The sequence below is a fragment of the Eriocheir sinensis genome, chromosome 4 (assembly GCF_024679095.1).
Source record: "Eriocheir sinensis breed Jianghai 21 chromosome 4, ASM2467909v1, whole genome shotgun sequence".
Lineage (NCBI taxonomy): Eukaryota > Metazoa > Arthropoda > Malacostraca > Decapoda > Varunidae > Eriocheir > Eriocheir sinensis.
Window position 1 is genome coordinate 17,608,864 of NC_066512.1, and position 17,407 is coordinate 17,626,270.

The 17,407-nt window shown below is 36.8% G+C and overlaps 1 protein-coding gene across 21 annotated transcripts in view; it reads right to left on the minus strand.

Annotated features, from left to right (window-relative positions):
- Positions 1-1,788: 1,788 nt before the first annotated feature.
- Positions 1,789-17,407, minus strand: part of LOC127009108 (MAP/microtubule affinity-regulating kinase 3-like) — a 110,709-nt gene continuing 95,090 nt past the window's right edge. For 18 of the 21 annotated variants that reach the window (XM_050881908.1, XM_050881922.1, XM_050881965.1 and 15 more), the window contains 6 exons: positions 15,325-15,543; positions 14,513-14,731; positions 11,008-11,040; positions 6,884-6,995; positions 5,786-5,890; positions 1,789-4,051 (listed from right to left, as the gene is read on the minus strand). In XM_050881908.1, the coding sequence (XP_050737865.1) occupies positions 3,938-4,051; positions 5,786-5,890; positions 6,884-6,995; positions 11,008-11,040; positions 14,513-14,731; positions 15,325-15,543 (802 nt within the window). In that variant the 3' untranslated portion in view covers positions 1,789-3,937. Of the gene's footprint in view, positions 4,052-5,785; positions 5,891-6,847; positions 6,996-11,007; positions 11,041-14,512; positions 14,732-15,324; positions 15,544-17,407 lie in introns of all 21 variants that reach the window. The other 3 variants (XM_050881952.1, XM_050881987.1, XR_007761691.1) reach the window with 2 other exon arrangements.

Consider the following 17,407-nt stretch of genomic DNA (forward strand, 5'->3'; position numbering starts at 1 on the left):
ATAGATAATCTTCAAAAATTCCCAAGTGAATCAATATAAACTCTGGTTCCCATGACAGTTTAACAAGCTTCATGCTAGTACAGATGTCTTTGATCTAATGGTGCATGCCACTTTTGGAGCTGCACTTGTTCTAGGAGTGCTGAATTGCCTTTACCTTTAGGTGCTGAAGTCAGCAATGGTTGAGAGATAATCCATTACAAGTAACATCAATAGTTCCCAGCTCATTCATTAACAAGATTACTTTGATTTTCTGTGGTATGTGTGTATGTGTGCTATGCATTAATTTGAAATCAGTCAGTCAGACATTGTATATTTTTTTCATTTTAAGTTAATATGAGTTCATGAGCCCAGACACTTTGACATGAACATTAATATTCTCACTACTTTCATACTTGCTTCAGGTTTTCACCCTCCCTTACTTTGTTTTGCTGCCAACTCATTTGCTTCATTGAACAAGGCATAGGTAGAAAACAGGAAATCACAGACATCAGCTGACTGCATGGTAAGGGTAAATATTTGAACCAGAGGAAAATAAGTTGATCAGTCATCACCAATAGTTATTCTGATATCTCAAATCACTGCAATCACCAGACCTGTAATAATTATGTCAGCCATCACAAGGATGCCTCCATACAATTCTTCATAAACTTAGTTGAAATAAAGTTAAGAGAAAGCCATACCATGACAGCGAGTTGTCAGGAAATTATATGCCAAAACTTGGCAGCTTGATTTCTTCAGTTGTCAAATATCAGTTGCCACAATGCCTATAATCTCCCAAGGTCCCAAATTAAGCACTATAAGCTATGGTTCCCCATGACAGTCAAACATACTTCATGCTGACACAGATGGCTTCGATCTAATGGTAGAAGTCACTCTTGGAGCTGTACTTGACAAAGCAGATAAGCAACAAAAAATGTTAGTAATTGATAAGTCCAACCTCATCCAAATCTACAACTCATGCTCTCATGTTTATTACCAAACTAATTTTACTTATTTTAGCACTTCTGAATACTTTAGAAAACAAATGTTAGTAAAATAAAGATCATAGAAAATATTTTATTCAAACAAATATTATAAAGGAAACAAGTGACTGGTAAACTCTGGCAGAGTTAAGGTGTTAGCACAGTCTCACCTTGCCAGGATTCATTCTTATATAGTATGTACTCCCTCTGTAAAATGCATTTAGTATATAATTTTCAGTTTCAGACATGACCTGACACTTAAACAGTATAACTGCAAAAATTCCAACACGTAATGCCTTAACTCCACTTGACTGGTATTGACTTCTGGCTAAGAGGAGTTGCTTTTGCTGCAGGTCTGGCCACAGCTCTGCCGCAGCACACTCGAGGCAGGCACCCACCCCCAGCTGGAGGCATGAGTGGTCCGACATGGTAGTGGGAACTCTTCATTAATCATTCAACAGTCAATTTAATATTCATGATTTTAATGGATGCAATGCCCCTTGCTAGATATGTTCAGCTGAACTGACAGCAAGATAACAACAAAAGTGAGAGTTTATTCATAAAAAAGTGAGCACATTTGCTTCCTATTTACTTAATACACAGATTTCTATCTAACAAATCACTAGTAAAAAAATTGCACACATATTTTCACTGCCTAATATATTATATATATATATATATATATATATATATATATATATATATATATATATATATATATATATATATATATATATATATATATATATATAGAGATATATATATAATTTTACATGTATCAATATAAAATCTATATTTCTCATATAGGAATGTAAATAAACTCCAATCATGTGAATTGTCACTGTATTTCAAGGGCTACTGGTTGAGTATGTACACTGGTAGTTACAGGAATGAACATATGCAGCAGCATCATTTAAATAAATCTTGATAAGTTTCTCAAACAAGTCATGTAGTCTTTTTGCCACTCATCTCGCCAGGCAGGTGGGGCTATAAAAACAGTGTTTAGTACCAACATAATTCCCAGATTTATTACAAACTCCTATTTGTTTGATTGAGGTCTGTGCCCTACCAACAACCCCTTTAGGGTTTCAATGATCATGATTATCTGTGATAAAAAAATAATTGGGATGAATATTCCTCCCAGTGATTACAAAGAAATTAATGAAAAGGAGTTAAAACCCAAGGTCGTGTATAGAAAGACTGTCAATATATGGTCCATACATTATCATTTCATATTTTTATTAAATATTAGCAGCTATAAATTTGCATGATTATAATCCCCAGGATGAAAAGAAAAACCTAACTGCCACCACTAGAAGGTCTAATTAAGATGAACAATGAAGATAGAAATTTCAAATTAAAATGACAATGACAATGCAAGGTAATATATCTACACAATGAATGAAAATTAAAAGCAGTGTATGGGTGTGAACAAAGGCCTCAGTTCCATAACCTGTGAGGGTTCAGGGTGGCTCAGGAGTAAGGCAGAACATATAAACAATATGGGTCAGCATCAGTGATGAGTCTGGATGAGGAAGAGGAAACAATCAGTGAGGAAAAAGATGTGTAATAGTGGGTGGGCAATATGAATTTTTTTTATTGTGGGACTGATGAGTTACCAATCAGAAGACTACACCATTTACAACAGGAGCTTGTAAATATACAACAAGGCTAGGTGGGGCATATGGCAGAAAAAAACATCTTGACAGTTGGCTCACACTTGCAGACTGCAACGCACTACTCCTCGATAGTTTTTATATAACCCAGGCACAACAGAAGTGAAGTCCCAGTCTTTGGTTTCTACACAAGGGCGTGGGGCAACTGGGAGTCAAGCTCTGCTCATGCTACACGTTGCACACTAGTTCTTTAACCAGGATTAGGGTTATGTTCTCAGTCAGCTATGTGACCAAATCTTTACAATACTGTACATATCAATATTCAAATCACCTCATTCATCCTATTGGTTATACATAACAAAACTGGGCAACTTTAATTTTGTATTCCTACAGCCAAAGTATTTACAAAAGAAAACAAGGTAAAATGTTCCTTTGGAACCTCTTCTGGTTAACATGTGAGTGCAACACAATGATAATGTTACACATGGTGAGGCTCACACATGGAGCTATATGATATGGTGGGTGTTGGCCTCACTCTTCCCAAAGTCCACTGGAGTGTTTGGTGAAGCTCTTTTAAACTCCCACCACACGTCATCTACACAGCCGCGCACTACTCTGGCCAGTGCTGGTGGAAGGGGGTAAGTACTAAGACACTTTGTTGTCCATTCACATATTGTTCAAATAAACTTCATTTCCAAATATCACACGTTTAACCAATCATATCTTTGATTTTATATATATATATATATATATATATATATATATATATATATATATATATATATATATATATATATATATATATATATATATATATAATCATGTCTTTTCAAAAGATTCCGCAGCTTAGTACATTTTAGGTATAACAAGTTTGGTGATCGCAATTAATTTCAAAAGGCAACTGGATTTCGAACAGCGAGAGGGTTCCACTTTATGCTTTGGAGAGTGAGGATGGGAAGCCAACAAGCCAATGGTGCTTCAGGTGAGGCCTGTGGAACTTAAAATGAGAATTCTTCCATGAGTGCACTTGTAATCAAAAGTTTTCTGTGAGCTTCATTGGGGGGGGCCAACGCACTCCAGGTCATGAGACGAAAATGCATTCTGTAAACACCTCCGAAACTTGCCGAGTGCCAACATTTCTCTAGTAACATTTTTAACAGGAGCGATTCAGATGGATGTTAGGCACACTTCGGAATATGTTTTAATTCCCTGAATCTTTCAACAAAATCGTGTGACCCGGAGACATCACATGTCAGGCACCCCCCACTTCACTTCCTGAAGAGAAGACACCAATCAGGCTGTGTTGTGCCCAAGTGGTACTTCAACTAGAGAATCTCCTAGTTCAAATTCCCCTTGTAGTCACAGTTTCAGCTCATTGGCAATCTTGCTAGCAATATTCTTAAATCCAATAGAAGTTCCCGATATCCTCTTGAACCGAACACCATTCAAGCTAAGTCTTGGCAGTTTACATACCTGAAATAATTAAATTAAATGTCAGCTCTTGCAGCCTGGAGTACACTAACTCTACATTCAAGTGTATATTTCCTATGGATGACGCTAAAATATAACATGAAACATATGTGAGGTAGTGATGAAAATAATAAAGAGAGTTGTTGTTTTCTGGACTTGCACATGTCTACATATCTTCAAGGATGAAACTGTTATTGATAAATTAACTTGATAAAAGAAAACACATACAATGGGTCCTTACAACACATGAATTATATTTGCAAAGTGCAAAATGTTTGGATATAGTAATAATTTCCCACCCAATTTTCACATGTGCTTTTATTTACCTTCCTCATTAGGTGTTAACTCTTCGATTTATCAATAAAGTAAAACAAAGACAGAAGACAAACTTATTACGTTTACCTTCAAGAACCAATGTCATCCACATTTTCAATAGAGCCATGGAGGTAAACACAACTGGAGGTGTGTGGTGTGCTGGGAAGGGGAGTGCCTAACCTATGATGGTGTTATAATCCCTATGAATCAGCACGTGCATGTTAAGACAAAATAAACAGGGAAAGTCGTATCGTACACAGTTGTAAATAAGACTTGAAATATGTTGGAGCAAGCATGTAAAAGTACGAGCTCAATATCTTACTATGGAGAAAAAAATAGTGACAAAATAATGAAATGGAAGGTGTTGTTAAAAAAAAAAAAAAAAAAAAAAAAAATTAAAGGTAAAGGTGGACCTACTAAGTGATTCAGAGCAAATGAGGTCACAAGAACAAAAAAATTCCCTCCTCCTTCAGCAGATGACAAGTAAAGACATACTGGGTCATTGACTGCCACACTGCTACAGACACTACTACACTGCTAAACAAACTACTAACACACCGCTCCCACACTGCTAAATTCACTGCTACCACAATGTCACAAACCACTAACTAGCTGCTGCACACACTATCACATCATCCCGCTGATACACACAAAAATTTCTTCACTTCTAGGCTACTACAAACACAAACACACTCCCACCTCAATGCTACAAACACCACCACACACAATAAAGGTCATGCACATGTGTGGCCTTCTTCTGGCCTTGTGCACAGTGCCAAATTAAAAATTATTTTTTCCCCTCTTTTCTTTTCTTTTTTTAACAAATTTGGGAAGAGAGTCAAGGACTGCAAACCATACAATCCCAAACTGCAAGGACCTATTATATTTCTAAAATCTGAGAGGAGTAATTAACCTGTAAGGTAATTAGGTATCTGGAACACAGACTTTACTGCTGGGAGTTAACTTACATCAATGATAACTAACATATCTATATCACTGCAATGTCACCACTCACCACATATACAGCAACACACACACACACACATAAATACTGATTTCTTCAGTTAAAAAGAAGGCCATTATGTAAAGTCTGGGATGAATGACAGCAGAAGGTGTGTAGTGGTGGTTCAAGAATGTAAAGATGGAAAAGAGTAAGCTTGTGAAGAGGGTTTATGAATGTCAAACAGAAGAACATGGGGATGTTGGAAAACAACTTATCCAATGCACTGAGGACTTAGGAATACATCTGAGGTACATGGAAAATGTTTATGCTGCAAAAAGGATTTGTATAAATAAGGTGAACACGACACTCCTATTTTGATTATTAATAATATTGAAAAGAGCTATCATATACAAATAAGTACTTGTAGCCGCTGCTCAAGTATGACCAACTTAAATAGTGATACACACAATGGCACTCACCTCAATTTCCCATTGTACTAAGGAGTCTGTGTTAGGGTCTCCATGGACACATAGAAGCAAGAACTTTTCTCGCTGCTCATAATCACAGTTGTTTGCATCTAACACCTGGAACACAACAGAGTACCAGAACACTTAATTAGTCTGTGTGAACATTCCTACATGGTTGTTTGTTCTAACTTTCCCATGCTGCATTAAAATATAACAAATAATTTCTGATGACTGGCAAATATGCAAATAAAAATCTAATAATTCTAGACGCACACTTACATTACAAATACAAGACACTGTCCTGATACAGAAGCTATCTCTCTACTTCAAGACTATTAAACACAAAATAGTTCTGTAATTGGGACTTTACGCTACATAATTACATGCAAAAACAAGACCTGGGATTAGGCCATTGAATTACATTTAAAAACCTTCACAAGAAAATTAAGATCTCATGCATATGTAATGACGACACAATTACTGATGGGAAAAGCCATCATGTTTCCAGCATCACGTTGGTTTTGTAATACCCATTAATAGCCTGCTGTTTTTTATAACCTTTGTTGAAATTAAGTAAAATAAGGTGTACATAAAAAGCTTGATTTAACTTAAAATGAAAATAAAACTGTGTAGAGGCTTCACCAAAGCTTTATGTAATACGTTAACACAAACGCAAAGGGAAAGGGAAAATTAAAACAAACATTGAATCAAATCTGGCATGACATTAATATTGGTCTACAAGCAGCCACAGTCTATATTATTTGCTGTGGTAACAACAGGTTTAATGACAGCAATGTGCACACAGAGACCATGACAATTTGGGAATCACACTGGATCTTAACATTTCTGTAAGAGCACTGGGAGGGGAAACCAATGAGACCAAGAATGAGAAGTTGAGTGGTGAAGGCCTATGAGAATGGTGTAATGAGGGGAATGTGTGGAATGTAAGATGTCCCTCTTTATTGAAGGGTAGATCATTACGGGAATGTTGGCTGGGGAGCAAGGGGGCACCGAGGGAGATAGCTGCTAGCATGAAGACAGTGTGTTAAGCAGGACATGCAGCGGGTGGATTACTTTTCGTCGCTATTCATGGTGCTGGGGGTGGTCTACCTTGCGAATCTCGGCCATGATGTCATTGGGGTCGCGTGAAGAGGTTGTTTTCATGCTCCACGTGAAGCGCAATGACCGTGGCTTGACTTGTTCATCATTATTCACAGAGGGGCTGTGGGAGTAAAACATTATTGTAATGTTTTAATACTAAAACATTGCATAATCAATAACATTATAAAAATATTAGTAATGATAAGTAATAAATAATAATAATAATAAAAATACTAATAATACATGAATAATTAAAAAAAAAATATAAAACTTCCCACATTATGCAGCACACAGAGGTTGAGATTGAGGAGACTGAAAATGAATTCAGAAGAAGAACGACTGGGCAGTGTAGCGCGGCCACACTACACGTGCTTACACCCTACCCATGAATATATCAATAAAGATCAGTAAAAAATCAAGTTATACAAACGAAATAAAATAGTACTAAACATAGCAGTAATAATAATAAATCATGGTAATAACAATAGATATCATCATCCACCCCATGCCCTATAAGTGTACATTGGGATGGATTATGAAAATGTTATCAATAAAACAAAAGATTAAAATAAATTAAAATAAATTGATTAATATAAATTGTTGATGTTGGAAATGAAGGTATCACTCAATGAAATGAGCCTTAGAGATAATGTGATATTTAAAGGAAGTGATTTCATAATTATGTATTTATTAATCATTGCTCACTGAACCTTGAGGATGAAGCAAATCTCTCCCCATATTCACTGTCATAATGGACAACTACAAGTGATGCAACTCCTACAGTACATGAAGCTGAGCTTTGCGATATTCTTCCTCCACTTTTTTTTACTTTGACCTTGCCTAGCAAGACACTGGGTTAGTGATAATTATGACATTTAAAAACATTATTATTCAAAATCAAATTCTTTTCATAGACAGGGAGGGTGGGTGGCCCCTAAAGATATATAACTAGTATATAATTAATATATATGTATGTAGATATAAATAAGTATATACGCAGAAGATTCTTTTCGTATGTGTTTGGCAAGTGCAAATATGAGCATATATTGTCCAACCTACTTCTCATTATACGTGGAACAACTTGCTCTTACACGAATGGTGTGGTCGTGCAACTTAGTTTCAAAGCTTGCTGACTCACCCCAAACAAATACTTTCCAGATGGGTCTGCAAGTGTACCCTCTGCTAAATCGTGCTTATATCCCTTCATAGTTTTTCATTTATGCCATGACATACAAGCATGTTGATCCTGTGCATTCCAAGGGAACCAGTGCCATTGTGAACATTAATATGTAAAATGTTTCCAGGCAAGCAGTACAACAAATCTGAACATCCTAGCACTGCAACACTCCATGTTACAAGAGACAAAAATGTCATAGTAGGCATTCAAGGTTTCAGCTTGGTTTATTTCTTTTATAATCTTATATAGCTTGTCTATCTATCTATCTATCTATCTATCTATTCAGTTAAAGTAGTAAATAGTAAAGATAACTCAATAGGGACATTGACCAGCAGCTGCTGCTGCAGTCTCTTCCTTGGACTACTCTGGGGACTTGTTGCTGGCACACTAATGTTCATGACATTCTTGCTCATGCGCCTCCATGGTGCAGTGGTTAGCATGCCTAGCTACGAATCCTTGGTTATGGCTTCAAATCACAGCCTAGACAGTTGGCGCATGGCCTAACTAGCTATTCTCCCTTTCGGGGTGGTCAATAAATAGGTACCTGTAAAACTAGGGCAGGTAAACTGAAGTAACTTGGCTATCACACCTGCCCTGTGTCCCAGGGTATTGGGTTATTACCCACCACAGGCTCAAGGGCCAATGAAACAAAGATGAGCACAGCATCCAAGTGCAACTACAGGGTATGCCCCCAGCCTTACCTTACTTTTCCCATGCCTCGCAGGGTCTGGAGTCACTGTTCCAGAAAACAAGGCAAGAATTTACATAGGTAGGGTGGCATGCTTATCAGGCATGCCACTTGTCACCTTCCATGTGGAAATTGTGTCCTGTAAAAGGGTTCCAATCTCTCTTCTCTCCAGATACTCTTTTACCCTATTTGATAACCTTCAATATATTTCTCTAAACTTTTTTAGTTTTCAAAGTTTTTATGTGGCACCTTATCCAGAAGCTTTGTTTAGACCTAGGTAAATAGAGGCCACCCAACCTTCTCTCTCTTGGATAATATCTGCCACTCTGCTACAAAACTTAGTATATTTGAGGCACACAATTAACCCATCAAATATTTTTTTCGACAATGGTAGTTGTTCAAGCAAATTTATCTTAAAGACAATACACTTTCCAATGATAAGGTCCTTTACTTACCTTCCCATTTCTACATCCTGAAATATTACAATCAATTTGCACATTAATAACATGTCCTTAATAACCCCAAACTAATTCAAAGTTCAACGGATTTCAAGAATATGAATGTTAGATAAATATAAGTGATGAGTGGACAAAATTCACTTCCCCAATATAATCATGGTACACATGCACTAACAACTTGTTGAATATGAAAGTTAGGTACTTCACATGAATAAGTACTTATTGGTTTCGATATCACCTCTCCATGTTACTCAATCAAGAAGATACTCTGTGTACAATGGGAGTTAAGTTTTTGAATTAATAAATGTGGCTGCTGGAATCAGTCAATTAAAATAATTTTTTTATGTAGTTTACTGCATTGAAATCAAATAATTAATTGCTGCACGTTATGCATATTGGCTGATGACCAGTTGCTTCATATTAAGAGCTCTCTCTCAATAGACTTTTCTCAGGTTGCTAATTTAGAAACATGAACATGAATGTGTTTTTAAACACTTCTGTCTGAGACTAATTTGAAAGCTATATATTATGCAAAATGCCACACTCAAATCTTTTTTTATATTTCTCATATAATTGATCAGCAATGCCTTGCTACTTGTACAGAAAACATTTCTCTTAGTTATACAAACTAGCTAAATTAATTTGTCAATTCTTCAGATATGAATAACAGGGACCACATATGTTGCCTTATTTTATGAAATATTGACACATTTCCCTTGATTAGGGATGTAAAGGTATTTTTGATATCAGATTATGGAAATTATAGAAAATTATAGAAAATAAATCTACTGATTTCATTAAATAAAATGTGGAACTCAAATATTTATTAGAAAAGTAATATTTAAGAGACTTGATTGAGAAACTAAATTTCTCATTAACCCTCTCGCGCACGATGACGCGTTTTGCGTCATCAAAGGTAAAAGGTCCTGGCGCACGATGACGCGAAACGCGTCATAAAAGTAAAAAAATTGATTAAAAATTAAGTTTTCGGTGGAAGTGCGTCAAATTTGGAGTGTCATTTGTCAGGATAAGTTTCTTAATGGTAACATATGGCAACCTTTCTAAGGAGCGTAAATGAGGAACGTGGAGCAATTTTTAGTTGTTAGCCTACTCTGACGGGAGAAGAAAGAATACAGTTTTCTTGGTGTAACTCAGGAACTAACAGGCGTATGAAGATTTTTAGGATAACATAAGAATCCTCACTAAATTCCGCTTCGAAACATAAATTCGGCTAAAAAGTTGGCCCACAAAATTTTGAGATAGCAAGTGGGGAAGAGTTGGTACTTAGGATTTATTGTCTACAATACTCTATACGGAGACTTGAAACGAGTTTCTATTGTTTATATATATTTTTTTCTCTATTTTCATTTGCTCATGTTCTAGTATAGGTCTTTATGAAGCCACTGATACCAAATTTATTGGGGTACGATATATCTGTGATGATAAAATACGTACTGGAATATAGTGTTTCGCGGCAGCAAAAAAAGGCTGGTTGGGCCTGAGAGATGCATGGTGAGTGGAAGAGAAACTTACTGGAAACTTACTGTGCGCGAGAGGGTTAAGTAATACTGCAGCATTGTTCAAGTCTCTAAACTCATCCTTAGATAATGTAAACAATGAAAAAGCAACCAAACTTATTTAGAAACAAAGCATAAATATAGTTTCCTTATAGTTTTTAAATTATGTGTGTACGTGTGTGTGAATGCGAGAGTCTGTGTTACATCAGTAATCTGACTGAGTAAGAGCTGCACCCAGTGTGTTAGCGTGCGCCAAGTCCCATGATGCTTTACTGTAGCTACACAACACCTACCTAGCGGCTTGCCTAGGTGGTGTTTCCAGGGGGCTGAAATTTGAAACAAAGCAAAAAATCAAACAAACATGCAGAAACATTCTAGAGATAAAAATATCCATTGCAATAAAACTTACTTCAATAAAGAAAATCTAAAACCAAAATAAGAGACTTCATGACTAAGCGAGGCTTGGTCTGTTGAAGAGTACTCATTAAAGACCTAATTAATAATAAGGTGGGAATTACTTTTACATGGCTAACACTTAATTTGCTACAGTAGAATTTGTACATGTAATGTGAATAAATTTTCTGCAACTATTACAGAAATTAACTATTCTGATCATCTGCCCCACTCTCAGCTATGAAATCAAATAACTGCACTTGAGGAAGTGACTGGCAAAAGAAGCATAAACATCTTTGGTGACTATATACATACAGCCTCACAAACATGCAATAAGTTTATTCCAGGCATCTTCTACAATATTTAAGGCAATTCAGGTTGATTTGAATATATATATATATATATATATATATATATATATATATATATATATATATATATATATATATATATATATATATATATATATATATATATATATATATATATATATATATATATATATATAACAATTTACTACAGCAGACTGTTTTGAAATTAAACAAGCCAACTTGTAAAGATTTTTTTTTCAATAGAATTTATAGCATCTTTAAAATCAACTTACATACTGTGTATACAAATACTTCACTGACCACAAGAGTAACTCGTACCATTGAGACATCCTCAATAAAGATCCCCTGGACTCCAATATACAACCCATCACCTTTTCACTAAGGTGACACAAACCTCCTCATTCTTTCTGCCTTCACATGCTAGTCACAACTGAATGGGAACTAAAAAATAAATAAATAAAATAAAATATTTACACTGTACAAGAAGAAAAGATTTTTTATGATGATCATCTTTGCTCTTATCTTTATCATCTTGCAATCCTCCTCCTGCACAAGTAAGGTGGATATATATATATATATATATATATATATATATATATATATATATATATATATATATATATATATATATATATATATATATATATATATAATGTGTGTGTGTGTGTGTGTGTGTTTGTATGTATTTACCTAGTTGTAATTTTACAGGGCCTGGGCTTATGCTCGTGTGGTCCCGTCTCCGTATCTATAATTATCCAACTTTTCCTTGAAGCTCTGCACACTCTTCGCCGATACTATTTCTTCACTTAGTCTGTTCCAAACCTCTATGTTTCTTTGTGGGAAGCTATATTTCTTTATGTCTCTTGAGCATCTTCCCTTCCTCAACTTTTTACTATGTCCTCTAGTATTCCTGCTGGAAGGTTCTTCTCTTCGTAGCAATTTCTCGTTATCTACTTCTTCCATATTACTCAATAGCTTATATATTGGTGTTAGGTCTCCTCTTTCTCTTCTTTGTTCTAGTGTTGGTAAGTCCATTTCCTTTAGTCTCTCTTCATATGTCAGTCCCTCCAGTTCTGGAACCATTTTTGTTGCCATCCTCTGTATTCTTTCTAGTTTTTTATGTGTTTCTTCATATGTGGATACCATACTGTTTCTGCGTATTCTAGTTTAGGTCTGATCATAGTAGTAATTAATTTTTTCATCATTTCTTTGTCCATGTAGTGAAACGCTATACCTATATTTCTCACCATGTTATATGTATCACCGAAGATCCAATTTATATGACTTTCTGGTTGCATATATCTTGCATTATTACTCCCAGGTCTCTCTCTTCATTTACTTTCTTTAATATTTCACCATCTCCCATTTTATATGTCCATTTTGGTCTTTCTACACTTTTTCCCATTTCCATAACATGACATTTCTTCACGTTGAATTTCATCTCCCATTTCTGACTCCATTTCCAAACCTTGTTTAGGTCTTCTTGCAGCTCCTTGCAGTCTTCACTGTTTCTTATATGTCTCTGCAGTTTAGCATCATCTGCGAACAGGCTCATGTAGCTGTTTATTCCCTCTGGCATATAATTAACATTCCCCACCCCCCCCCCAAAAGCACCCGTTTTCAAATTTTTCAAAAAAATTTTCAAAAATGAATGAAAAAAGAAAACAAAAACAAAGAAGATAAAGTGACAAAAATGTCAACTAGTGTGTGTGCAGTAAGTAATTGTATTGTCGCTGTCACATATATGCACGACGACGCTGGTGATTTCATCAGCCTGTCGCATGTATCGACGCCGACGCTGTGAGGGTTAATATAGACTAGGAAGAGCACTGGTGCTAAAACCGACCCCTGGGGCACTCCACTTTCCACCATTCTCCATTCCGATCTAGTGTCCTTAACCACGGTTCTCATCTCTCTTCCTCTTAAGTAGCTTTCCATCCAGCACTTCATTTTCCCTCTCAATCCTCCTTTATTTTCTAGTTTCCACAGCAGTCTTGAATGTGGAACTTTGTCAAATGCCTTCATTAAGTCTAGGTAAATGCAATCCACCCATCCGTCTCTTTCCAGTAATTTGTCCGTCACTCTTGAGTAAAAGCTCAGCAAGTTTGTCACACATGAGCGGCCTTTTCTAAACCCATATTGATTGTTTGTGATTAGATTATGTTCTTCTAGAAATCTCATCCATTGTTCTTTTATTAATTTCTCACATATTTAATATACTACACTGGTCAGAGACACCGGTCTGTATTTTAGGGGTTCTTCCTTTTTTCCACTTTTGTATATAGGTACCACTTCTGCCCTCTTCCACTCCCAAGGCAATGTGCCAGTTTTTATTGAGCACCTAATGATGTCATATATCGGGCCGACTAACTCATTTCTGCACTCTTTAAGTATAAAACCTGAAACTCCATCCGGTCCCATGGCCTTCCCTTCTTCCAATTCCCCCAATAGTTTTTTTATCTCCCCTTTATCTATTTTGACCTCTTCCATATATACATCTAAGTTGTTTTCTTGCGGTTCATTAAATAATGATTCTTTGGTAAACACTTGCTGGAATTTTTTGTTAAACAATTCCGCCATGCCTTTGGGATCCTCGATCTCTACATTCTCTTCAGTCAGTCTTTCAATTGTTTCTCTTGATTTAATTTTTCCATTTATAAATCTATAAAATAGTTTAGGTTGTTCATTACACTTTTTTTTTTTTTTTTTTTTTTTTTTTTTTTTGTGTGTGTGTGTGTGTGTGTAAATAAATTCATAAATAAAACCTGATGGCTCAATCACTGAGCAGATACTCCATGGTATTCCATACTTCCATACACACAAAATTGAGAACTATTATTCTTGACACTGACTCACTGACTCTGTTATGCCCACTACCTGCATATCATAGTTACACTTTTTTTCTCTCTGAATTTTCTTTTTAGGTACATCTGTTATTGAGGATGTAAAGTATCATACAACTGTGGCAGTGAAGTCTCTAATCATTGCAGCCTTAAAATTCTGAAAACAAAACTATAAAATTCTGAAAACACAGATACACAAATACTTAGCAGGACGAGCACAAATCTCTTACCGTTTTGAGAATTTTGAAGATAACTTGGAGAAGAAACTGGTTCTACTAGCAGATGATAGAACACTTGTGTCTTGTGTGGTTAGAGGTGCTCCAACGCCTCCATAAGTGTTGTTATTCCGTCTGTTTTGTCCACTATGGAACGTTGATCGACTTTGGTGGTTTCGTGGGAAGGGATTGCGATTGGTTGAAACAGGTGATACAGGAGTTTTGTTTGATGAGCTGAAATGTAATAATGTAAAAGTTTCAGTGACTGGCTGTACACAAGTAAGTCCTGGACTGTTGAGCTGCTCAAACTGACACCTTATATTTTTATAATATTAAGGATGTTAAGAGCCTCAACAATAGATGAAAATAGGAAATATAATATAAAAAATATTTCTTTATATCAAAATCTTACATATCTTTTGGAAACTGCAAGGAGTAAAATTTTTTTAATGTTTTAAATGTCAATTAGTAGTGGCATTTACAAAACTAGCAACAACAGTGCATGCTATAGAGGCATTCACTAATGGTCTTTGCAAGATCTGAAGGCAACAGAACTACAAAGGTCATGCAAAACTTTATTGTTAAGCTCGTCACACCACCCTTTACAGATACCGGACCTTGGTAGGCATAAACCAACCAATATGTGTAATGGTGTGTATATGTGTTGCTTATGCTATACCTGCTATGTACAAGCTGCCATGCAACTGTCACTGATACATCCTGGAGGGAAATAACACTGACAATGGTACAGTGCAGGAGCAGAAGACACAGGTGAAGGTGCAAGCAGAAAGCAACAATTTGTGTGCGCCCACACAGAGACATACTACCTTGACCGTAAAGGATCTAGGGGGTGGTCTATGGGCGAGAGATCCACTCGACCTGGACCAGCACCCGTGCCCGCAGAAATGGACGCTGACTTGAAATGACCTTTTGCAGGTCGAGAGTTAGTGGCTGTCGAGGGGTGGCCATGGGACAGGCTGTCCACCGGGGCCCCCACCACACATGAGGGAGGGGCCCCAGGGAGGAGTGGTACTGCAGCCACACCACTGTAGTCACAAGACAACCAGAGTTATGACAGGCCACACACACACGGATACACACGCAGGCTGTCACTCACCCCCTTCTGAGCCACATACCAATGAGAAGCCACTGACTGTCACCATCCTTATATTAGAATTGCCACCAGGGATGAACAAAAATAGCTGCCTTTTACAGCTGTATCACTGATGTCCCTGAGAAATCAGCTATGGACATAGCAGCAAAATACTTCCCAAGAAGGCTTTTAGGTATATAAACAAGGGCTCAACTAGAAGAAGGTGCCTGTGACTGAGTAAGTCATGCACGGGAGACCACCAAGATCCAGGAGACCACAGACCCAGGAAATCGGCAGAAGGAACAGATGCATTGGATAAGGGCTTGAAGTTTGTTATGGGCAGCAGTAGCACTACAAGCAGCACTTGCAATAGCAACGATAGCAGCAGCAACAGCAGCAGCAGTTATCTGCTACATCAAGCCACTTTAGTACTCACTTCAGCTGTACCAACACAGGAGTTAAGACAGCCTATATACTGTCAGGTGTCCTAGGTCATAACTAGTGGCTATTATGTCTCAAGGTAGTAGTGCATTTGTAGTTCTGTGTGCAGTTTATATAAATATGTTGTCTTTAAATTCAGTGCTCTGGTTTGCATTATTTATGGAGAGGTTATCAGTTATATTGTGACCATTTACTCTTGTCACAGCCATCAAAATAGATTAATCTTATAGCAAACCAAGAGCTGAATTCTTGTTTATCTGAGGGTGGGTGGCGCGAGGTGTTTGTAGGGATCATGTGTGAGGCAGTAATATCAACTTCTGCTGTACACAGTACATTTAGTGCACGAATGACAAAATGACATTACACGAGCTTTGATTTACATAAATGCAGACTGAAAGGTGGGAAGTCAAATGTAACTATAGCCATTCAACAATCAAAACATACAATTCTTAATGAGTAGTTTGGTCAAATTAACAACTGGGATATGATATCAGCAGGGAAGGAAAGGCAGCCAGTTTAATAATACAAATTAAGAACTTGTACTGCACCATTCAATTTTCGTTTGTAAAAACTTTCATGAGCATTTTGAAATGCAATACGAACCAAAGAATATTTGTCTACATTAACAAGAGACCACATAGGAGCATAGTCCTAAAAATCAAACTGAATGGTGCCATCTTCACACTGTATCCTGGGATGACACAAGCGCTTACTCACCCTCGGATAAAACCACTCAGAGTTTTGCAGGCGAGTCTCGCGGGAAAGAACGAGCGCCTAACGGGAATGTGGACACTGACAGACAGACAGACAACACATAGGGGTCAGATCTCTCTGTTGTTGGTAAGTAACAAACTTCACCATCTACTGCAGAGCTATTGGGCCTCCTGCTATGCCTGAATCCAATTGGAATATGTCTAGAGCAGGAGAACTGAAAGCTCCAGCACAGTAGCATGTCTACTCTTGTAAGCAATTTTGTGAATTGCAGTGGAAGGAACAAAACAAAACCAAAACATTTGTTATTATCACACTCTAGTACACTAAAAACCAATCTTCAGCATAAACTTGGGAGATAAGGGAAGGCACTGCTCAGTACTAGTCCCTCTGACCAGTGCTGAGCAACTGAGGCATCATGCACCTACAGGGACAAATACGCCTTCACGGACATCTCTTAAATCTAATTTGGGCCTAATAGGTCAATTTTCCAATTACATTAAAATACTCATACTCAACTATTGGATCTTTAGGATTATTTACCCTCATTTACCTTTCTTTACTTTCTCTCTAAGAGACATGATGCATACAAGCATCCAAAAGCCCTCATAGGATGAGTCCGTGTAAGTGTACAAGTGCCACTATTTGAGTTCACACTGTAGCAA